At 39.7% G+C, this 25,776-nt stretch overlaps 1 protein-coding gene across 2 annotated transcripts in view; it reads right to left on the minus strand.

Annotated features, from left to right (window-relative positions):
* DLEC1 (DLEC1 cilia and flagella associated protein) overlaps positions 1 to 25,776 on the minus strand; it is a 691,969-nt gene that overhangs the window by 340,595 nt on the left and 325,598 nt on the right. For both annotated transcript variants that reach the window (XM_078665272.1, XM_078665271.1), the window contains 3 exons: positions 20,280 to 20,445; positions 10,759 to 10,852; positions 2,701 to 2,831 (listed from right to left, as the gene is read on the minus strand). In XM_078665272.1, coding sequence (XP_078521398.1) covers positions 2,701 to 2,831; positions 10,759 to 10,852; positions 20,280 to 20,445 — 391 coding nt within the window. The remainder of the gene's footprint in view (positions 1 to 2,700; positions 2,832 to 10,758; positions 10,853 to 20,279; positions 20,446 to 25,776) is intronic.

A 25,776-nucleotide genomic window follows, 5' to 3' on the forward strand; every position in this document is an offset into this window, starting at 1 on the left:
TGTGAGTGATGGTGCGTGAAAGACGGAAAAAGTAAGTGTGTTAAAAATTGTCCTGGTTTGAACTTGAAGAAAATAAAATTTTTATTAGCAAGCAACTGGACAATGTTAAAATCGTGGCGAGATAAAGTGAGGGCAGTAATGGGGCCGTGTATCTCTGTATGTGTTAGGTCGGTCTACATGTTTCAACCATAAAGATTATAATTAACCAGGTTTTCTTCAGGACCATGAAACCAAGAGGGTGGACGGTCTACGTCCCCTAAAAGACGCACCCAATCCTACACTCTGGGACCACTGGAAGGCAAAAGTGTGCCCGTGGTATCAGCTCGCACCTCAATGGGTGAGCTCCAAAAATAAAAATACCTGTAAAGGAAGATACGGACACTTGTCAAATAATGGACGGTATACATGCCTGTTACGTAGTGCAGTGGTTCAACATTGTGCCTGCATGCTGTCATTCCCAATGAGGCTGTGTATTGTATTGTAACACCAATCAATGTGGCGCGACAGAGGTAATATTCAGCTCCGACTTAAATTAGTGGAAGGAAGGATGTGAATGTGACCAAAGGGGGGCGGTGGAAATTAACCGCAACTTGCACACTAAGTAACTAAGGTGCTGTGTGTTCGTATATATCTACACAATTTCCACGCAACTCAGTAATTTTGGTGGCGTGGTACTAACTCGCATACAGACTAGTGTGTGCGAGGGCATATCAATTAGATGATGCATGCACTTCCATGCTGATTTGCAAAACATAAAACAAAACAAACACGCCAACAATACGAAACAAACAAAGACCAAGGCTCACTCTCAATGGAGTGTTCGAAGACTTCATAGGGCAGGGGAGGTTACCCTCGCATCGAAACGTATTCTGAAAGAAAAGGGTGTTTCCAAAGTAGAGCGTTAGTGCCAGACCGGGGATCGAACACACCGTGGTAACCACTACCATGTCCCAATGCAGCCACCATTCTTGTGGCTTTCCCGGTCCCCGAGATACCGCTCACGTGATCGGGAAGGGAAACCCCGCCCATCACGGAAGCGCGCTGACGATAACTGCCACCTCCGACGCCCAGCTCAATACTAGCGGGGCGGAGAAGGAAGTAGGTTACCGGCCAGAGTCCTCGCTGCCTAACTGTAAGTAAGAACCCAGCTAATCCTGCCCGTTACACTAGGGCATTACTAACGCATTGAGTGCCATCACGCGCCTCCAGGACACAGCTCTGAGCTTTCCGAAGCCGGTCTCCCGCGCACTAACGCTCTACTTTGGAGCTGATACCACGGGCACACTTTTGCCTTCCAGTGGTCCCAGAGTGTAGGATTGGGTGCGTCTTTTAGGGGACGTAGACCGTCCACCCTCTTGGTTTCATGGTCCTGAAGAAAACCTGGTTAATTATAACCTTTATGGTTGAAACATGTAGACCGACCTAATACATACAGAGATACACGGGCCCATTACTGCCCTCACTTTATCTCGCCACGATTTTAACATTGTCCAGTTGCTTGCTAATAAAAATTTTATTTTCTTCAAGTTCAAACCAGGACAATTTTTAACACACTTACTTTTTCCGTCTTTCACGCACCATCACTCACAACCTGCTCCACTGTAATCAGGTGTTGCAGCACACCCTGATGACGCTAGGTCATTAGGGTGGACCCCGATGATGAAGCATGTCATCACTAGGTGATGAGTGAGGGGTTTCTAACAAAAGGAGACTTTCTTCCTTTTGTCTAAACCTTCCACCCCAATAGGAATCTGTGATTTCTTGCTGGTGGTACTCCTTCTTTTGTTTTCTACAGTTACACCCAGGGGTACAGGAGTACTCCCCGTTCACGTTCGGTGAACATAACCCTTGCTCTCCTCTTTGTTCCTTTATGTTTGTTGGACTTACCCAACTTCCCTGAGGACTTTGAGTACGATGAGGAACGTTGGGAGGAGCTTCACGAAAGGTCCCGGGACCTTCCATTCGAATGGGACCTTGAGCGTCATAGTCGAGTGATGCCGGGCTTCGAGGAACTTGAGGGTTCACTCCCTCAGCACCTTCGGGTGCATGGCACGGCAGTCGTCACACGCCTTGAGGTCGTTTCCCAGCTCCAGGCAGCACAAAGACACGAGGTGGGTTTGTCAACAACATTTGCCTGTGACAGGCTCTACATGTTTTCAAACCAGTCTGTTTCTTGGATGATATCCTTACCGCAGGAGATGAAATCTTAGAAAAAACATCGAAAAAAGTAAAAAAGAAGACCAGTCAAAAATCACTGAGAGGTAGCCCAATCCAGATCAGTGCTATCTGGCATGGTAAGGAAACAACTGACATCAGCGCGCAGAGTTGGCGCCTATATAGGTACTGGGCACATAATTTCTGGTGCGGGCGATGACGTCGAGATGAATTACACCACCCACCGGCACGCAGGGGTACTGCTCGAAAATCCACTGGATCAAGTCTGACGCCTGGGGATATTCAAAGGTAAGAAATCTGCAGCTAAAAGTCTCTTTCAGTTATAGCTAACCGGATTAAAACTAAGGAGGCCTTGTGTGGGTTACCACTGCTAAAATATTTTTCACGCCTTGTGTAGACTTATTCCTCTACGGTGTAAGATAACGTTTCTTCAGTTCTTTCAAATGCTTGCATTGAAGCCTGAGCAATTGCAAGTTTATGAAGCAGTACTATGTTCTTCTAATACCACTTAGGCGCCATACTTGCCTTAAACGTAGCTTCAACATGTAATACAACCGGCTCTGGTAAGTGCTCGATTTTACACTGCAGTTTGTGGCTGGTAAACCCGTTCCTTCCACCAGTGAAACACAATTCCAATAAACAATGCCCATTTGCTTCTGTGGATGAAAAAGTGTATTTTTTTATTAAAAATGTGAAATTAGAGCACTGCTCTAACAACTGTAAAATCAGAATACTGCAGATTCAATACAACTCCTTAGTGTTATTCTATCAAAAGGGATAAACAACAAACAATTTTTTTTTTTTTTTGCAGAACTGAATCAGGTATCAGAGCGCTTTACATAGCACCAGTTACGTTACATGAGGACACGCATTCATTTTAGGCACGGGGAGATTAAGTGATATGCCCAGAATCACAGGAGGTTTTTGGCGTCGTTACCGAGACTCGAACCCAGATCCCCAGGTCTGAGGTCGAGCGCCCTAGCCGTTAGGCCAACTCCTATTAATATGTTACACTCTTGACACTCTAGACAACAAGCATAAGGTGAAGAGAAAGTTAATCTGGGAATTATGTTAAAAAGACTCACCTATGGGGGATGCCCATGAGCTGCTGCTGCTGCTGATACCTGTTTGCCTGGGAGAGATACCAACATCTAAAACTCCCAGGCTGCATTGCTCTCAAGTGGAAGAGGAGGAGCAAAATGCTACAATACCACATCTGTTTTCCCCACTGGGTGGGATGCATGCAGCATGAACCTGGTTAAAGACCTGGCTAAGACTAGGACTGTTTTCGCCAGTCAGCAACTGGAGGTTGCTGGGAAACCCCCTAAAGTTTGCTGTTTTTCTACAGCATAAGGAACTGAAAGACTATAGGTAATCCCCAGTCTGCAACCAAGGGATCTACTCATACCCCATATGATTGTTTCTTAGAACGTGTCATGGGGGTAGTACCCTATGTAGTGATGCTATTGCTACTCAAGTTTACGAGTCGCACACTGCTCTCATTAATGCTGATGAAGGTTGTCCCTTATCTCATACAAACTGCACAGTTTCCAAACACAAGAAAACAGCCTATAACACTCAAACAAATGATGCTGAGACTCAGAGCAAAGGTTTTGACAATTCTCTTAACATGCCTATATTCAGAAACAGTAGTGGCTGATCTAAACTGTAAGCATAGGGGCAACATGAACAGGGGGTGGAGGGAAAAAATATATTAAACAACTTACCTTCACCTGCAGCTGCCGCCTCGGTGATCCTCTCTCAACACTAGTCACGCTGCACAGGCTCCCAGAGTGCAATCACAGCGCTTCTTCCATGCTGGTAATATTATTTACCAGCATGAAAGCAGTGCTAAGATTGTCCTGTGTGGGCTGATGTAATGCTCGCACATGCAAAGGAAGCTTGCAGCTTTTCTCCAACCCGATCGTACAACATAAAGAAGGCTGGCCAAACTGACATGCACACTTTTAAGTGCCCACCACTCCTCCCTAGTGAAGCTCAGTCACAATGGTCCCACCACCCCACTAACCTCAGCTGACAATAGTAGGATTAGGAAAGTAAAAATAAAATTATAATAAAATTGTTTTATTATCATTTTAGTTTTCAGTAGAGCAACGATCCTCTGCCATAACGGAGGAGTCGCCCCTGTATAGACACTTTCTACACAATTTTTTTTAGCAAAGTCAATTTATAAATTAATGCAAGATTTAAACCAACAAATGGCCATTTACAACACATAGACTTGACAATGGAAAACTATTTGAAATCCCTTGATTATACAGCTGTGCTACGTTAGGTCCATTTTCCAATGCTCTTTGTTGTTCCCTCGATTACATGTGACTCATCTATCACTTCTGCCCAGAATATTGCTGCAGCTGTTACAAGTTTCCTGTTCCATGTGTTAGTGCCCTCAGTTGGTCCTACTCCTCTGACTATAGCTGCTTTGCCTACCAACATCCTAGGTTATTCTAACCATTTGGCTGCTCCTATTGAAATTGTTTCCACTCCAAGTCCCACAATTTCAGTTATAGGATTATCTCAATCTATCCTACGCCTGTCTTTATGTCCTGGTTCTAGCCAATGGTCCTGCTTTCTCTCCTGGCTTGTCTGAAAACTCTACCTCAGCTAAAGCATAAGGTGGTTCATTGGCTGGCCAATCATGTGAGTTGTATTATTGCTGTATGTGAGGAAAGCAGTGTATCATATGGTGGGGCTGTGCAACTTAAACGTGTAATAAACTCAAAAACCGGTCTTGGGTCCAGTCAGACTCACTTGCAAAACCTTAGCTCAACTTGGGCATCTATGGTTTCAAGCAGTCAGGCTTTGTCAAAGGAACAAGTGCAAAGCATTTAGCAGTAACAAAACAGATGAACAAGAAAGAAACCTGACACAATGAAAGTATGACCCCAATATAAAAATAGCTTTTATTTTTAAGAATTTTTAGACTTCAATATGAACAAAATCCACCAGAGGGTTCTGGAGATATAAATTATTAAGTGAATAATAAATCACTGCTTTTCATTCAAATCGCAAACATGCTTTGTCAACTACTGCTGTTAGTAGTACCTTGGAAAACTTGTGTATGTTGTGTTTGGTTACTTCAGTCCACTTTGGGCAACTACCTCTGGCTGAGAGCATGTCACAGGGGCCACTAAGGCTTAGTAGGACAGTTACCTTGCAGTCAAAGCAATTATTCTTTACCTGCTATGCCTTCATCTTCTGGTAGGGCTTGGGGTGACCTTTCAATATCGTTAAAAGTTTCCCTAAAATATTACATCACACCCAGTATTTTCAACCATCATGGATAGAATTCAATCATTTTCGGTTTTCTGGGCTGGGGGTGTTCAATCTTATCTTTTTAATTTCTAGAACAATGAGTTTTCTAGAAATTAATATTTTAACCTTAGATCATTGTTTACACCTAGCGACGAAGTAGCTCACTCAAGAAACAGGGGTATTCAAATGTCTCTTAATATTGTCTTGGGAGGAAGATTACAATGTCAAAAGCGGTTCCAAATCACAATCATTTGGTCTTTTGTATTCTTCGTTATCTGAGGTACACGTACTCCCGTATTTACCCTCCAATCGCCAAGGTTTTGTTCTGTTTCATTATTTAAATTAGAGTGATTTTGTTAATGTTTATGAATTACAACAACTGGATCAGGGATTTATACCAGCATTTTCTGGGCGAGGTTGTTTCTTCATTATTTATTATGTATTTGTGTGTAGGTCTATCTGACTTATTCACTGATGGGTTTGTTATTAGTAATTATGATCATAATCCCTTATCTGTTAATTTTCATTTGATTTTTTTGGATTCTTGTTTTTCTTTGTCACTTGGCTGCCCAGAGTCACTAAAGGACTCAACTGGAAACTGCTTGACCCCAGCAAATTTCTGAGAACTTTGTTGGGTAGTGAATTAGTCGGTTTTATTCTTGACTTTCTTTTCCTACTAATGATGCCCTGATTTTGAGTTTGTTTACTGATCTTGGAGTCGCTGCTAAACTGTTAACCACACCATCTAATCATGTGAAACTGGTCTCTCATAATTGGTTTGATTGTGATTGTTCAACAGCAAATAGGAGACTCTGCTGTGCCTTTGATCAAGCAGGCTTGGTACAAAGATGAGACTGCCGGCTGTAGAAAGTCTTACAAAATAACTTTAAAAAGAGAAAAAACATTCTTCAACTTAGTGCTTGGGACCCGCTTAAAAAACCCTGTAGACTAAAAGACATGTTTGTGGTTTGGAGTGGTTAACTCTCAGCAATTCAGTGAGGGTAATAGCCCTTCTTTCGCAGCTTATGTTTCTGCAGACCATTGGCTATGCCATTTCAAATGATTTACTTTCGTACAGAAAGTAACCATTTCCCACCCTGCACCATTAGCCAAAATGTCCACTTCATCATCTATTTTCTATTGATGAAGTGGTCTCTGCAATTTAGGATAGCCGTTCCGGCAAAGCCCCCAGGCCTGATAATGTAACTATTGATCTTTACAAAACAAAGGTTGTTCTGTGGGCCCCATTAGGGATCAATGTTTTAAATTCTGTTTGTTCTTTACAATTTCCTACCTTATATTACACTTACGTAATTGTGCCTATGCTTAAGGAGGGTAACAGCCATGAAGGCCTACATCTTTGGTTAATTCTGTAGTTAAGGTCGCTGCAATGATACTGCTTAACATGATTTTGACCTGAATGGAAGAGAATAACAAACCAGTTGACATCTAGTATGGTTTCAGAGAAGGGTTAGGGACCATGGAGCAAAGTCTTAATTTGCAAGTATACAGTGGCTAAAGAAAGTGCTGTCCATCACTTCCTTATCTTAGCTTATACAGCAAGCTGATCCTCTACTTGATGGTCTTTAGTGTGGTCAATATAAAAGCTTAAGGTTCTATTAGGGCTCCAGTCAATCCAGTCTTTCCTCAAGGGGTGAGGCGGAACAAAGAACGCTGTGAAGTTGATAAATTGCCCAACAGGAAAAGGAGTCACAGCTTTTGGCAAAGAGCCCGCCCTTCTCCTCAAAACTAGTTTGTCAGTGAAAAAGGTGGTGTAGGGTGGCTTCACCGAGAGATCCTGGAGCTCACACATGCTACTAACTGAAATAACTGCAGTGAAGAAGACAGTTTTGCGAGTCAGAAGACACAATGAGCAGCTGTGCATTGGTGCACATAAAGGAACATCAGGATCAAATTAAGATTCCACAGTTTGGGAGGGAACACATGTGTTACATCTTTAATAAATTGCATTACAACAGGTGACTAAAGCAAAACTACAAGGATGGTTCTGCAGTTATGAAAAGGCTGAAATATATATCTTTTAACAGTGTCCACTGCAAGGCCTTGATGGGCCAGAGACCAAACAAACTTTGAAACATCTGACAATTTGGCTTGCAAAAGGTCTGTTTCACGAATTCCACATCGGGCCACAAATTTGTTCCAATGCCAGGTGTAGATGGACTTTGAGGACAGGTGCCTGGCAGCAAGGCTGACATTCAAAACCTCAAATGCAATACACTTATGTCGCTTGGATGTCCATGCATGGAGGTGTAGATTGCCGAGTTTTGGGTGCAGAACTCTCCTGCGGTGACAGAAGATCCTCCCAAAGCAGTAGCCTGCAGGGCCGGACTGGCCATAGCGGGCACCGGCTAATCCCCAGTGCGCCGCACGGGTGGGGGCCGGTTTTGGGCCCATGGGTGCCGTTTTTGTTACAGGGACATTTTTGTCGCATAGCCGGGGGTCGAGCACCTTGCCAGGACCGATTTTGGCTCCCAGTCCGGCCCTGGTAGCCTGATTAGAGGACAGATACTTATGGCAAGATGTTCTGGGTACCACAATCACCTGGAAAAATCTGCAGCAACTAGGATGACCTGGGTCCGTTCGATGCTGATCTTTTTCCAAAACTCGCGGCAGGTGAGGCAGAAACAGAAAGGCAAACCGGAGTGCTCCACTTATAAGACATTAAAGTAAGATAAGACCTTAAGGTTTCCAATGGAAGTCAAAATGGCGAACACACTTTTTTAAAACAGTTCCTCACATACACTCCACCCAGAAAGAGCTCAAATTGATGTCCTTAGACAGGTCCTGAGCGATGTAATATGTAAGGTCATGATCACTGCATGGCGTGGGCGCAAGTTATAGCAGATCAGTAAAGTATACCGGGGGATTTATTTTTTAACTGACATGTTCGCCTAACTATTACATCACTTTAACCTTTGTTTTTTTGTGCATATATACCTGAATGGCAAGTTATGGAGTATTTGGGCTGTCAATTTATGGTATGCATTGCAGGGGCATGATGTATTATTTGCTCACCCAACCATAACTCGCCAATTTGATAATTTTCTGTTTCATGTAGCAATCATAACTAGTATTTAACTGTGGTGTTTTAGGGAATTATCTGAGATTGATTATTTAACAAACATATGTTAAACGTCTTCTGAGCAGAAGAGCATATAACTTACAATCAACAGGGTTTTTATGATTGTTCTGTACAATATGGCTGCACCTGGCCTTTGACCATCCTGGAGATGGGGTGGGTCACAAAGCTCGGCCTGTACCCTGGGTTCTGTTCCCAATATCCTGCTTTGCAAACTCCTACAGTGTACTACTTTGGCTGTGCTCAGCAAAGGTTACCTGCCGGCTGCACACTCAACCTTGGTGCTCAGCACAATTGATGTGCACATGTCCATTCATAGAGGGCTCTTCTGTGCTCTGGAACCAGCTGTATATGACCTCCAGCCATGCGATGAGGGCTATTGCCAGGCCCAAGTCTGCCCTGGGGCCCACCGTGTTCACTGCGCATAGTCTTTGCTGTGCATAATTGCACTACAAAATGTTTTAGTTTTTTTGCATGATTTGTAAAAACAAAAGAAAAGTGTTATAAAATTGTTCATTACATTTGTAGATCCAACTGCGAATTTGCAGAACCATGGACATGGAATTGGATATGCAAATCTCAAGAGAAAACTGGGATCAAGGATGCTCCCCCCTCTGCCCTCTGTAACCTCGTGTCACCTTTTTTTCAGATTGCAGGCTTTAGTGTCTGGTATTTCGTACTGGCCACTGCAATAGAAAAAATTAAGCTGCTATCAGCTAATCAGATCATCCAGATCTTTGAATCCCCCAAGGATCTACAAATTGGAAAAAAGGGAAAACCATTCTCTCTCTTCTTTTGTTTTTCGAATTTATTATCTTCAGAGGATTTATGGAATTAGATCCACAAAATATCAATACATTTAATTGTCCATGTCCTACTAACTTTAACAACTCAAAGCCCGTCCAACTGTTTTTTTTTCCAATGCAAACTTCTCAAAATGAGTGAAAATATTAACACCAGCAAATGCAAAGATTTCTGTAATTTCGTTCAGCCGTTTTGCCACAACGGAGAGCAACTTTTCCAATCACAGTTATGACGGAGCTCACACTTTCTTAAAACAGTCCCTCAAGTAGACTCCGCCCACACAGAGATCAAAGAAACCTAAAATGTTGAAACTAAGTCACTTATTCTATTCAAAAGCTTTGTGTACATGTGTCAAACAGTGCCAAACTTTCAAATAATGAAAAAAAGGTATTTTCAGTGGAACATGAAATCTACCCATAACTTAATAGGCATGGTTGCCGACTGTGTAATGCACATATAGAATGCAAATTCACGTTTAGTCTTTTCTCAGTCCAACTTGTACCTGACCCATAACTCCCTAGCAGTAGTTTTTTGATACATTTGAAACTTCCATTTCATGTAACAAACTTTCCTGCACGTTTTGTACAACGACAGACTGATCAGTAAATTGCCGTCAATAACAATGGTACAAAAGGAAAAATGTACCTTCAATTCCAGATGCTCATTCCCAGTGATCTATACAACTCTTCTTTATTGAATGCACATTAGATGCATCATTACGTTGGGTTCGGATATATGTCATTCTGTCAAGGGAAGGACTAATAACAGATGTGCCTGTGTGGTGTATCAAGGTGACAGCTAGCTCAACATAAACAGCTTCAAGCTATATCATCTGCACTCTGTAAGGCCCAATGGATTACAATAATAGATGGCAAGCTATAGCATTTATTTCCACCCTCATAGAAGCCTACCAATCCACCAAATCTGTTGTGAGTCACCTCGATGATGTGTAACCTCATAATGTCTGGTATCCTCTTCTACATGGTCGCATAACTTCTTGGCGACATTCAACATACTTTAATATACGGCTGGGGGTATATAAATGCATGTATAGCTGAGTTGTTTGAGCTACCACAGCAGCAATGTGCCTGCAACTGGCTGATCCCATGTCTGAATCCTGGCAGTGTTGGGAGCGTTTTTCAGAAGCCAACAGACTAAATGTCTTTAACGTGATAAGCAAGCCGTATTTCAAAGCTGAGACACTACTTCTGTGCTGGTCACTCTACATTCGGCTGCTATTTGAAAGCTATTCCAACAATAAACAACATCTCTGCTTTCATGGATATTACAAACTCTGACAGTAGGCTATTTTCCTGTGGTTGTGGCACAGATACAACACACCATGCCAATGTTGAATTAATGTTTACAGTTACTGCAGTTTTGAAAAGGAATTAACAGTTTACCTAATGTTCCAGTGTAGGGTTCAACCTGAATTATATGGAAGTCAACAATCTTTTCCCACTCATAGCAGACTGCAGCTTTGCTGTTGTTCCACATCTGTAGGACACAAAAAGTGAATTTTTTGTAGACAATAAAACACTCTTCATTTTATGAAGTGAAACTGGCATACCAATTCATAAGCTCTAGACTACATGTGCAGAAATAGTTACTTAATTGCTATTCTGATTTTGTCTATATTGACCTTCCAACAACTCAAAACCACAACCTTCCTTTTGAGCGAACGATAAGGGAAGGTCAGCTCAAAAGTCTCCCTAATCTGATAATTTACAAACAAATACATACTTGGAGGTCTTACTCACAATGTATTACTATGCACTTACCAGCCAACATCTATAATTGAGAATAACCCACACTTACTCCTTACTGGGAGTCATAATTTGAATTAGCACAAAAGAGAAAATAGAGGAATCTATTCACTCAGTGAGGAATATGGTATAAACACTCAAAGGTGAAGAGTAAAGAAGTTGGATCTGGTGTTTGAGATTAGAAGTGACTGAGTAGGTGCCTTGCAACTTCATGTAAAATTATCAGAAAGCGTGTCATTACCACAAACTTGAATCCTGAGTCCTTAGTTTTTACAAATTTATATAGTGGTCTGATCCGGCCGGATCTCCTATGGAGAGCAAATAACTGTGCTGTGGAAACCACACAAGTGGAATGAGATTAAAATGGCTCATCACCAGAAAAAATGCTCATGATCACAGAAAAGTGACCCAATTTTAGCAATAAGTAGGGTGAAGGCCATATGATATCTGTATCAAGGAACACATATAACACTGCTGAAGGAAGCCAGCGGGCAATGGCGATAAGATCATGGAGCCATTTTGAATCAAACACAGCCTTAACAGGATGCATTGAGTCATGCAAAATTTGAGCAAACCCACTTATCTATAAAATCCTTGTGGAATATAGGATGAGGAAAAGATCAGTTCTGGTACCCACCAATTGGAATAGGAGACTCTCACTGGAGCGGTCAGCAGAGAATCCTTCACTGATGTGTTTAGCGCAGTATCAAGAGATCTTAGAAATGTCCAGCACCTGCTTTTCTGCATGAACAAAAAGTGACTTTCTTCAAGTTCAGGGTCCTGAGTCAGTTCCATTTTCTCCGGAGGAACGCAATGTGTTGGTTCCAAAAACGGAAATCCAGCCATCAATTTTTGATGAGAGTATGAGAACGGGAGAAGTAACATTCTGTTTTGCCTTGCCCTATTAGAATCCTCACAGTTATGCTTTTAAAAAATCCAGTTTAAATGCCTCTATGGATTAGAAAACCTTTGTAAATGCCTTTTGTCTGATTGTTTGTAGAAAAGTAACATGTCTGCTAAAAAGTGAATAGCAGTTACAAGGAGTCCTAAAAGACTCCTGTGTGTGAAGGACTTTATAGATGAAGGAAGAGAACTAAAGGTCCAAATAAAATCCCCCTCCTTGCCTTATCTCAGGAACTGAATTTACTTACTCAGGAATAATAGCTAAAGGGCTACACACAACGTTGAATCCAACCCAGAACTCTTTTTGTACAGGGAGGCATGGAGGCTTACATGACAAGTAAGACGGGCGAGAGTTGTTTATAGATCTATTGCTCCATGAATCTCTGTGTATTTAGAGAAATTACTTTAAAAAGACATTTTCTGATTAAACATATCATTACTTTGTAATAAGGTCAAGGAGATCAAGACAGCATCCTTCGACAATCATTAGCGAGACCACCTGATTAATAATAAAATGATGATTAAATCTGATGGAGAGAGCCAGAGAACATTGGGTGACTCCATTGCCTAGCATCTGTGGAGTGGAGCACGCACTATACTGGGTTCTAGTGGCCAACTATTCCCTCCATTTGGTCATTATGGAAAGGATCTTGCTTTAAAAAAACATGAACCGAGCCACTGGGGATGCCTTCTAAATCGGACCCATTGCTCTCCCATCACTGGTAGCCAGACTCAAAACTGGCACCCAGGGCTATTTCTCCAAAATCTTCATACCCAGACCCGTTAATCTACACAGTCCGGAGAGAAGGCCGGGGAGAAGGGGGCCCTGCTAGGGGCCCCCAAAGTTGCTTTCCGACAGCCTTTCAATGTTGGAAAGGCCGACAAGGAGAGGCTGTAAGAAACCGACATCATAATCCCGACGGCAGAAACGCCAACCTTGAGGGATTATGAGTGGTTTCCGACTGGCCGAAGGACTCCTGGAGCCCTTCGGAACCGAATCGGTTTGCCCGGCCAGTACACATTCCGACCGCAGACACTGTAAGTCGACATCGAAATGAGGCCCTTAGTGTATTTGGTGTAGCTCTTGAAACCAGGAGGTTTTATGCTCATGGTGAAGGAAGGAACATGAAACAAGAAAACAAGAAAAATTGTCAAACAAATTCAAAGTCACATAATATTTTAACTGTTGTTCATGGTTCTTAGCACACCAAAAAACTCACAGGCAATGAAAAGAGAAATGTGATGCGATATGGTGGTGCTATAAGTATACCAGATTGCTAGCTATATTCACCAGGGTGATGCCTGGGGCATATGACAAGAAAGAATGGGTAATGTAGCCTCCAAAGGAGTTTGTTGAAGAGAGTAAATTAGTGATTTGTAGCTTAAATACAGGTAACTTAATTAACCTGAGTAAAATTAATTTGTTGACAATTATATAAACAAATATAAATTTAAAACTAACTAAACAAAACAAGACACGACAATGAAACAATACACTTTAGAACAAAGACTATTGAACATGTGTATAGGCAAAAAATAGATTTTATCAAATTCAGTCATCAAGGGAAAAATACAATACAGAAAAATATGTGCAGCAGGATTACAGGATGAAAATCAGAGGTAAATCAAAATCACTGTAAAGCCTGTAGAACACCTATCCAAAAAGATGTAGACAATTGGATAAGGTTGGGAGTCGACGTTTCGGTCTTTATAGGTAACTCTCTAAGACCATCATCAGGACGAAGGTAAATTAATATTGTAACTCCCTTTCAACGAAAAGGACTCTCTTCCTATGTTGGGAAGATATAGTGCATTTAGCCCAGAAAGGTGTTTCTCTCTATAGCTTCAAGAGCACACACAAATGGAAAAATTGTGATAATTGTGGGACACCCCGCTTTTCAGGATTTTGGAAGGATTTCAAAGTCGTTACAAATCGACGATCTGTTCTATTATCGAGGGGGGGATGCGTGCAACAAGCTTGCCTCTTGGATAATTTCAAGGAAATGCTCGGGAAGGAACAATCTGTCTGAATCTCGATCGTTCACTGAACGCGGAAGGTATCAGCCGTCACTCTGCGCATGGGGCATATGACAGCAACAAGTTTTAAAAGTCCCATTGTGTGTCGAGATTTAATTGAAGTGCAGCGGGAAGAGTATCCATTAGAAATTAGCATCTATGGAGACGCGCGAGCGCGTTACCTAAGATGGCCGCCGCCACCGGAGCTCCGTGATTCCCGGAGCTTTCAGCCCTAATTACGACGATATACCGGCAAAAAACCCAGCGAAAATACCGGCGCTTGCCTCATGAACCTTCCACCTACCTGTGAGTCCGTTTTGGAGCGTTTTTGACGACGGAGTTATTTTTCTTCACCTCACAGACTTCTGCTTCAAGCTCTCCATCGAGGTACTGCCGAGAATGTGAGCCTGGGGGCGGAGTGTCATTTAAGAAAGAGGCTGGCTTGGGCCTAGCTCCGCCTACAGTCCTGTTTAGCTGCTGCACCTGGGATTTATCAGTGTTATTTAAGCAATTGTCGTTATTTACAATACCTTTCCTCATATTTTGAGGTTATTTGTCTCACTCTATTTTTCTTCATATTAAGTCATATTTTTTTTTTACCTCAAAATGGATTCAAAAAATCCTTCCGCTAATAAAAGGAAGCAGCAGGTTTCTCCTCCTCCCACAAAATCCAAAGTGGTGGAATCCTCAGAGCCTTCTTTGTCTTTGATTTTGGAGGAAATTAAAGCCTTGCGTTTGAATACTGACTCCATTGCTTCAGAGGTTAAAAATGTTCGTAAAGATATGGCTTCTATGTCCATGAAGGTGTCAGACAATACCATTAAAATCCAAGATAATAAGAATAAATTGGATGCTTTTACACCTTTAATGACTAGAATTATGCCAATGCATACTCAGCTGCTGGACTTAGAAAATCGCAATAGGCAATACAATCTGCGCATCTTTAATTTGCCTGAAGAAATTGAAGGGACCAATTGTCGCCTTTATCTTGAATCTCTTTTGCCTGGTCTCCTGAATATTAAGTTTGCAGAAAAATTTGAAATTGATAAAGCTCATAGAGTTCCGTCACATCGTAATCCTCGTCATTCTAAGCCAAGGCAGATGATATTTAAGGTCCTGCGCCATCACCACCTGGTCCTTATCCGGAAAGCTGTTCGTGAAATACCATCTTTAGTGGTGAATGGAACCAAAATCTTCATCCATCAGGATTTTGCGAAAGAAACAGTGGCTATTCGTAAAGAATTTTCATCTCTTCGTCCGCATCTGAGGAGTCTTGGCTTCAAGTATGGACTATTTGATCCTTCTACAATGCGTATCTGGAAGGACAATGTCTCTAAATCTTTTCAACGTCCTGAAGATCTTCGTCTTTTCCTTGAACAGCAGGCTCCTCCATCAATGGATACACAAGACCCTAATTCTTGACTTCATATCGCTGGTTTCTTGTGACAGGTCTATTACTAAATTTCTTCATGGGCTCCAACGGTAACTGGCCATGCTTGGTGAACGGGTGTGCGTTTCCTTGTCTTTATTTATGTGGCATGTTCGTACCTTACTCTCTCTTTTTTGTTTCTCCCTTTCCTATCTTTCGATCAGAGTTACTCTATTAGTCTGTCTTATCCTACCTTCTTCTTGTTCCTATTCCTGTCTTTTTCTTCTCTTATATCCTAATGGCTAACATTCATAATATAAAAATTGTTTCTCTTAATGTGAAAGGTTTACGACATCCGGTGAAACGTTTAAAAATTTTGGATTATTTAGGTAATTCTAAGGCTGACATCTGTTTTGTCCAAGAGACTCATATTGATGATAAAGTTTTAAGTTATATGAACAAAAAGTGGGTGGATTCTATTGTTTCTTCACCTGCTGCAGGTAAAAAAAATGGGGTCGCTATTTTCTTTGCCAAAAGGTTACATTGTCAGGTCTTGCATAAGATCTCCGACTCTGATGGTAGATATATTATAGCTAAAGTTAAAATTCATGATTCTATTTTCTATTTGATGAATGTTTATGGTCCTACGTCAGAGGATCCTGTTTTTTGGACATCTGTTACGTCAGAAGTTTTAAAGTTGGGAAATGCTCCATTGATTTTTGGTGGTGATCTAAATATGTTTGTGGACCCCTTGTTAGATAGATTGTCTACATCTCGATTTAGACCGTCCAAGACTTTTCATGCCTTTAAGACCTTTCTTCAAACTACTAAAATAGCTGACATTTGGCGATTGCACTATCCAACTGGTAAAGATTTTTCTTTTTTTTCCAACCCACACAATTCCCATTCCAGAATAGACTATTTTTTCCTTTCCCCTTCCCTTATTCAATTTGCTAATGATCCTATCATTGGTACCATCGACATTTCAGATCATGCTATGATTTCCTTTGTATTAAATGTATCATCTTCATTTTCTAAGCAGTCAAGATGGCGCATGAATTCTGACATTGTCCTTAACGATACTCATAAGCCTAAGTTACTCCAAGCTATTCAAGAATATTTTACTTTTAATTCGGAAGGGTCTACCTCCATTACCACTCGCTGGGATGCATTTAAAGCTTATATTAGGGGTACTACTATTTCTATTATGGCTCATGAAAATAAGAAGTTTAATTCACATATCAAATCTCTAGAAAAACAAATTGCTCATTTTGAACGTTTATTTGTTTCATCTAGTGATCCCCAATATAAAGTAAAATTGCAAAAGCTGCGGTATGAATTCAATGCAATCCTCAGTACTAGAGCTGGAGTCCAACTCTCTAAATCCAATGCCAAATTTCGTTTTAATACCAATAGGTCTGGTAGACTTCTGGCTAATTATTTGCGTATTAAACGAGATAAAACTCAGATTACATCTATCAAATGTCCTCAAGGTAAAATTGCTTTTTCTCATAATGAGATCGTCAATGAGTTTTTGAATTTTTATTCTACTTTATATAATAAACCTGATTATTGTGATGTTTCTTTAATTGATTCCTTTTTACAACACTCTGATTTACCTCACATTTCTGCCTCTGACAAAATTAAATTAGATTTACCCATTACTAATGAGGAAATTCTTTCAGCCATTAAATTGCTTCCGAAGAAAAAATCCCCTGGTCCTGATGGTATCCCCGCAGAATTTTATAAAGAGTTCCAACATCACCTTTTACCTTTTTTGAATCAGATTTTTTCTCATTTTTCCTCATCAGGTACTATTTCAGGTTCTTTTTCTGAAGCCTTAATTGTTGTACTTCCCAAACCTGCTAAGGACCCTACCCTTGTTGCTAATTACCGTCCCATTTCCTTAATCAATCAAGATTGTAAACTATATGCTAAAATTCTCGCTTCCAGGTTAGCCCCTATCCTTCATTCAATTATTCACCCTGATCAATCTGGTTTTATGAAAAATGGATATTCTGCTAACAATACGAGAACGTTGCTACATGTTATTGAGCAAAGCTCCTCTATCCTTAACCCTGCTGGTGTTATGGCATTAGATGCTGAAAAAGCTTTTGACAAAATCCATTGGCAATTTTTGTTTAAAACTTTGTTATCCTTTAATTTTGGGCCTTCCTTTATTCGTATGATTTCTGCTTTATACTATACTCCCACTGCTCGACTATTTATTAATGGTCAGATTTCTAACCAATTTTCTCTTTTCAGAGGCACTCGACAGGGTTGTCCCCTTTCCCCTCTTTTGTTTTTACTTGGTATAGAACCATTTCTTAATTACATTCGTAAATGCGAAAACATTCAAGGGATTACTGTTCGTGATATTACTGTTAAAACTCTAGCATATGCTGATGATGTGTTATTATTTATTAGCAATCCTGATTCCTCTGTTCCTTTTCTGCTTGATATTATCTCTAAATACTCTATTGTGTCAGGTTATAAGTTAAATGTTACTAAAACTGAATTTTTTCCACTCAATATGTTGTGTACTCCTGATATGCTACCCTCACCAGATATAGTTTGGCAAAAGAATAAATTGAAATACCTTGGTATTTTATTTTCATCATCCCTTCATGCTACCCTAAAATTAAATTCTGACTTCATTCTAGAACATATCAAACAAAAAACTTCCAAATGGTCCTCCCTTCATCTTTCCTGGTGGGGGAGAATGGAATCTATTAAAATGACTATTGCACCTAAAATATTCTATTCCCTTGCAATGATCCCAACTCAATTTCCACTCAAATTTTATAAAGATGTTGACAAACTTCTATCAAAATTTTTATGGAATAACAAGCCTCCCCGTATAGCTTATAAAAAATTAAAAGTTCCCAAATGTAATATTGGTTTTGCCCTACCTGACTTTCTTCTATATCATAAGGCATTTATCCTTAAACAGAGTTCGTTATGGTTTAATATATCTCCTATGCTTACACCCCCTATTTGGTATCATATAGAGACTTCCCTTGTTAAACCTTTTCCTTTATTATCCCTATTAACCATGTCTCCCGTATCTAAAATTGTACACTCGTCCTCCATAATTAAATCGTCAAGATTAATTTTTAACGATTTAGACTCCAATTTTGAATCCCCTCTACTTTCCACGGTACATTTGTCCTTATGGCATAGTGCCTTGTTAAAATTAAATAAGAATATTTTGTTTTGGTCTTCATGGATTGCTAAAGGTATTTTTTATCTTGGAGATGTTTTCATGGATGGAGCGTTTATTCCATTTATTCACCTCCAATCAAAATTTAATCTGCCTTTAACTGATCTGTCTAAATATCAATTCCTTTGTAATTCTATTTTAGATTCTTTCCCACATGGCATTCCTTCTAAAATGACAGCTGATTTTATGCTATATGTTAATACTGTGTCTTTATCCCCTAAAGCGGTGTCTGTATTTTATAAGAAGCTCACTATATCCTTAGGTTCCAATATTGATACACTCTCTACCTTTTGGAACAATGAGCTATCTTTATCTTTGCCAAGTGATTCTTGGTCATTAATATGGACTCTTTCTATTTCTGGTTGCTTACCAGTGTCAATTTATCAAACTAATGCTTATATTTTATTTAATTCCTTATGGACACCACTGCGTTTATTTAAAGCTCATTTATTACCATCTAATGTATGCTGGCATTGCAATTTGCAGCCTGGTTCCTTACGTCATATGTTATTTGAATGTCCGCTTATTTTGAAATTTTGGTCTGAAGTATGGACTGTAATACAGAAAATTCTACCTATTTCAGATTCACCCTCTTATACTTTAATCATATGCAAATCTGTTGTTTTGAGTGTACCCCTTGAAGATAATGAAGCTAAACTATTTAACTTTTTGGTATCGGCTGCATTGAAATCCATCACATTTTGTTGGAAGGATGTTACTTCCCTTTCAGTCCATGCTTGGTGGTCTTGGATTATCTTTACAAGAAGAGGTGCTCAATTGTCACTACAAGGTTTTCATCATAATTCTTCTACTTTTCAATCGTTCTGGTCTCCTATAGATTCATATGTACAGTTATAACTATTGTTGTTCTTCCTTACTACTGTATTGTATTGGTAACTCTACTTGTATTAGTATTTATGCTATGAATTATATATTTCCCTTCCCCTTTCCCTGCGCCCTTCCCCTCCTTTTTTCTCCTTAGAATGTCTATTTTTTTCTTGCGATGTATTTTATTGAAGACTGTATATTTTATGATTAGTTCTTTTCGCTTCTTTGTATTTTAATGAAATCCTTCTTCACTTTTTTGTATGTATTTATGTGATTCATCATTCTTAAAATTTCAATAAAGTCTTACTGAACAAAAAAAAAAAAAAAAAAAAAAAAAAAAAAGAAATTAGCATCTATTACGGGAATGACAAGCTGATGCTTGGAACCAAATTCGTTTATTTATAGAAAATTGAAGCTGGTATTAGGTTGACAATGTATGTGTTTTCAGAAAATTAATAGCTGATAGGGACAATATTAGATAATTAGTGATAGGCAGTGCAGATTCGGGACCATCTACTGTCAATTCTGTGTCATCATTTCCTTGATATCAGCAAGAGCACTTTCTTTTGTGGTGGCCATTTCATAGCTCATATCATTCATGATTTATAGGCCTACTAAATATAATTGTGCTGGCTGAAGACACTCCTTTGACAGTTGCAAACTTAAATCTACCCGGTCTCATATCTTTTTGACCAATTTAGACCCAATTACACATTCATCCAAAGGTCCCTCAGCAAATCAGCAGTAATTTGAAAGTATGTAACGTCTCAAACAACAGCCCCCACATACTCAGTCATGTAGAAAGTAAAGCAGACTGACCTTGAACTGTTTTCTAAGTGTTGAGCCAATAAAGTTTTCCCCTGGAATGATAATGGCGTAGGGTTCCAAGAGGAAGTTAAATGGTTCGGTCGAACCTTTCACTTCCAGGTCAAGTACAATCACATCATTGACCGTGGGCTCCAACTGGGCAAGTGTCTTTCCAGGACTGTACGGGAAAATCAGAGCAACACACAAGCGAACCATTATAATATCTTACCTTTCAATACAACACGTATAATGGAAAAACAATCTCATCAAGTGGACCTCTTTTGCAGTATTTTGGATTTGAGCTCTGAGTTATGTATATTCAACATATATGATCACCATACACTTAATTGATTAGAATTAAGAATCATTAGACGTATATTGGTAGGACAAATTACTGTTGTTATGTCATGTATTTAACACCGGAAAATCAAGCATCTAACAAATGAAAACAATATATTTTATAGAACTGTTTACATTTTATTCGCAAAACTGATTCTCATTTTTTATTTTTTTTAACAACTTAGGTATTCATTCAGACATGGCTGGTAACAGGACTAAAGGCAAAAAGTGAACTGAGTTCCACCCACCTGTCTGAAATGTTGCCACATTTAGACCAAGGTATTTTGCAGCTTTTCCAAAGGATGTACCACTGCTGACTCAGTCTTCAAGTACACCCTTTCAGCAGACTTTGCTCTGGCAACATTTTTATAGTAAGTACCTCCTTGAAATAGACGGCTCCCTGGAGCCCTGTCTGTCAACACAATGTCCCCTGTCTAGAACTACCATTGAAACCATGGCAGTTGTGGTCAGAGAACCATTTAATGCCCCTCACGTGGAAGGAAAAGCTTCCAGAGCACTGGGAACATTTGTTACGGAATTTCAGGAAATTAAATATCTCCAGAAATCAGGTAAGTTTTTCGCCAAGCTTGCATGGGGGGCCTGCAGGGATATTGCTTGTCCCCTGAAGCAGCGCCTGCCATGCACACAAGGCACCTTTCTGGGGCAAAAAATCTGCCACAGTACAGCACAATTGATGGCACAGCAACCACACTTCAGATGACCACATTAAACTATTTTTTAAGAAAATAACGAAAATAACTCATGCTTACTACAAATTACTAACCACGGCCCAACAACGGGAATGATCTGTTTAGAAGGGAGGAAATTAACTTTGTAGGCATAAATTTATTAGATGCCATTTCGATTATGTTTGTCTAAGCTTTACCAGTCCCCAGTTTTTTTTACCTTGCAAGGATCTTTTCAAGCACTTGAGAGCAATGACACTAAATACTACCAAAAGAGCCCTTAACTTACTGCATTATATTTTTGTTTTTTGAAAGAAAATATTACATCTGCCAAATCATTTAATCGGTGAAGTTGAAAACAATCCCTCTTACTAATGTAACATATATTTTTTCAAGTGTCAGAAGATGGAATGTTTATCATGACAAATTAATATCGCCTTATTCATGATTTTTCCCCTTTACTTACATCGGGTTTTGCAAACCGGTGAAAAGTCATACAACGTCGTAGACAATGACAGACTTACACATGTGTTTTGTGAACTGGCAAAATGCATTTGGTGGATAATGCTTGCTCAGTTTTCGGGAAGCTTTTGCCAATGGTACCATGTGGCTACACAGTCTTTTAATTAATACTCTAATAAATTAAAACGATTCTTGCATCCAGCATTATGATGGAGCCAAATGCCATAGTTGACATAATGTAATTTTATTCAAAGTTTCTCTTTCTAGAGTGCTTTATGAGGTCTAATTTTGCATGAATTTTTTCAATAGTGCCAACTATACATGACAGTCACTTTGTAAGGACTGGACTAGCCTACTGAGAGAGTAAATAGTGCGTGGTGTCCTTGGCATGGTAAACAGGCGTGTACCCCTGCTTCACTAATCTAATGTGTGTTCGGTGACCTAGGACTTTCGTTGGTAGTGAGAGATACAGAATGAGTTCTGTGACCTGGAGGGGGGTACAAAGCATACCTTTAAAGAGGGCATTGGACTATTGGAAGCCGACCACCAACAGTCCACGAAATTCCGTTAGGTTAGATTTGTTATTGTTTTGCCTCCCCTCCTGTATACTCCAGTGGAACACACTTCAATTGAGGATATGAGGTCTACTGGTTGAAATGCTGGTTGTGGGACCAGCAATCATTGTTCCTTAACCAAATCAATTTGGCAATCTTAATTATTTGTACATTAGCTACATTTTTTGCAAAAAGGGATGTTACAATGAACAATCCAATCCGTAGTCATCTGTGTTATTAAAATAAATGACAAATAAGAATGATAATCATAAAATGCTTTTTAAAATGTAATGCTAGGAAAAATATTCAAGTTGCAAGTACATACATGAGTCAAGCCATAATCAATTGAAAACATTAGTTAAACAAATTGGATTAGCACCAGAAACTCATCACTGTATTTACCCAGTGGGTAATGGTGGTATGTGTGAATGCTAGGGTTCTCATGGCTTACACTGGTAGGTACTATAACACATGCAAATAATGTTTCCATTGACTGTTTTGCATACTCTCTCAAAGGGCTCAACAATTTTCCTAAAAACCCTGCATGAAAAAACAACCTTAGAACTTCCGATTGTCGACTCCCCTTTTTTAATCAAATAATCCTCTTTTTCCCTTTCATCCTCTGCATGCCTCTCCTCTAAGAGCACAGCCTACTTGAGTCACTTGCATGTTTGCCTTAATCCCTATCACAGTACATCTCCAAATTGCCCACACATTTTTTCTGAGCTCAGAAACTCTCTGTAAAAGTCACACCCCTGTACCCTAAAAATACCTAAAAACTTGTAGCTCGTCAATTAATATTGTCAACCAATGCATGCAATTCCCATACCCCCTTTCCCACTACATTCGTACAAATGAAATCTATCAAATAGATACTGGAATAAAGGCATGAATGGTTCTGGTAGAGCACAAACATAATACCAATAAACAACGATAACTACAAAAACACTAACACCTGGGACTTGGAGCAGTGTTCTGCCTAGCACAAAGCACACCAAAGACTTATCAGTGGTAGTAAGTGCTAAATAATGCAATCACAATACAATATATAACCCACACTAAAACTAATATTATAACACTCAGCAATCAGCCAGTCGCAGTTCATACAGGCTGCCTAGTAATTCCCTTTACTGTTTGACACTCTTACACTCACATAACTGCTAAGGTTCAAATCCATCACCATGTAGTGTACTAGTCTACAGCAATAAAAAAGACAAAACTGCTAAGGGTAAAATCCATCACCATGTAGTGTACTAGTCTAAAGCAATAAATAAGACAAAATTGCTAAGGGTCACATCCATCACCATGTAGTGCAGAAGTATATAGCAGTAAATAAGACAAAACTGCTAAGGGTCCAATCCATCGCCATGTAGTGTACTAGTCTACAGCAATAAATAAGACAAAACTGCTAAGGGTCGAATCCATCACCATGCAGTGTACTAGTCTACAGCAGTAAATAAGACAAAACTGCTAAGGGTCAAATCCATCACCATGTAGTGTACTAGTCTACAGCAATAAATAAGACAAAACTGCCAAGAGTCCAATCCATCGCCATGTAGTGTAGTAGTCTACAGCAATAAATAAGACAAAACTGCTAAGGGTCGAATTCATCACCATGCAGTGTACTAGTCTACAGCAGTAAATAAGACAAAACTGCTAAGGGTCAAATCCATCACCATGTAGTGTACTAGACTACAGCAATAAATAAGACAAAAATGCTAAGGGTCGAATCCATCCCAATTTAGTGTACTAGTCTACAGCAATAAGACGAAACTGCTAAGAGTCCAATCCATCGCCATGTAGTGTACTAGTCTACAGCAGTAAATAAGACAAAACTGCTAAGGGTCGAATCCATCACCATGTAGTGTACTAGTCTACATCAATAGATGAGACAAAACTTCTAAGGGTCGAATCCATAACCATGTAGTGTACTAGTCTACAGCAGTAAATAAGACAAAACTGCTGAGAGTCCAATCCATTGCCATGTAGTGTACTAGTCTACAGCAGTAAATAAGACAAAACTGCTAAGGGTCAAATCCATCACTAGTGCTGAATAATGCAATCACAATACAATATATAACCCACACTAAAACGAATATCATAACATTCAGCAGTCAGCCAGTCTCAGTTCATACAGGCTGCCTCGTAATTCCCTTTACTACTTGACACTCTTACACTCACATAACTGCTAGGGGTCAAATCCATCACCATGTAGTGTACTAGTCTACAGCAATAAATAAGACAAAACTGCTAAGGGTCGAAACCATCATCATGTAATGTACTAGTCTACAGCAATAAATAAGTCAAAACTGCTGAGGGTCAAATCCATCACCATGTAGTGTACTAGTCTACAGCAATAAATAAGACAAAACTGCTAAGGGTCGAATCCATAACTATGAAGTGTACTAGTCTACAGCAATAAGACAAAACTGCTAATGGTCAAATCAGTCACTATGCAGTGTAATAGTCTACAGCAGTAAATAAAACAAAATTGCTTAGGGTCAAATCCATCACCATGTAGAGTACTAGTCTACAGCAGTAAATAAGACAAAACTGCTAAGGGTCAAATCCATCACTAGTGCTGAATAATGCAATCACAATACAATATATAACCCACACTAAAACGAATATCATAACACTCAGCAGTCAGCCAGTCTCAGTTCATACAGGCTACCTCGTAATTCCCTTTACTACTTGACACTCTTACACTCACATAACTGCTAGGGGTCAAATCCATCACCATGTAGTGTACTAGTCTACAGCAATAAATAAGACAAAACTGCTAAGGGTTGAAACCATCATCATGTAATGTACTAGTCTACAGCAATAAATAAGTCAAAACTGCTAAGGGTCAAATCCATCACCATGTAGTGTACTAGTCTACAGCAATAAATAAGACAAAACTGCTAAGGGTCGAATCCATAACTATGTAGTGTACTAGTCTACAGCAATAGGACAAAACTGCTAATGGTCAAATCCATCACTATGCAGTGTAATAGTCTACAGCAGTAAATAAGACAAAATTGCTTAGGGTCAAATCCATCACCATGTAGAGTACTAGTCTACAGCAGTAAATAAGACAAAACTGCTGAGGGTCAAATCCGTCGCCATGCAGTGTAATAGTCTACAGCAGCAATTAAGACAAAATTGCTGAGGGTCAAATCCATAACCATGCAGTGTACTAGTCTACAGCAATAAGACAAAACTGCTAAGAGTCCAATCCATCGCCATGTAGTGTACTAGTATACAGCAATAAATAAGACAAAACTGCTAAGGGTTCAAACCATCACCATGTCGTGTACTAGTCTACAGCAGTAAATAAGACAAAACTGCTAAGGGTCGAATCCATCACATGTAGTGTACTAGTCTACAGCAATAAGACAAAACTGCTAAGAGTCCAATCCATCGCCATGTAGTGTACTAATCTACAGCAGTAAATAAGACAAAACTGCTAAGAGTCCAATTCAT

The sequence above is a fragment of the Lissotriton helveticus genome, chromosome 10 (genome assembly GCF_964261635.1).
Source record: "Lissotriton helveticus chromosome 10, aLisHel1.1, whole genome shotgun sequence".
Lineage (NCBI taxonomy): Eukaryota > Metazoa > Chordata > Amphibia > Caudata > Salamandridae > Lissotriton > Lissotriton helveticus.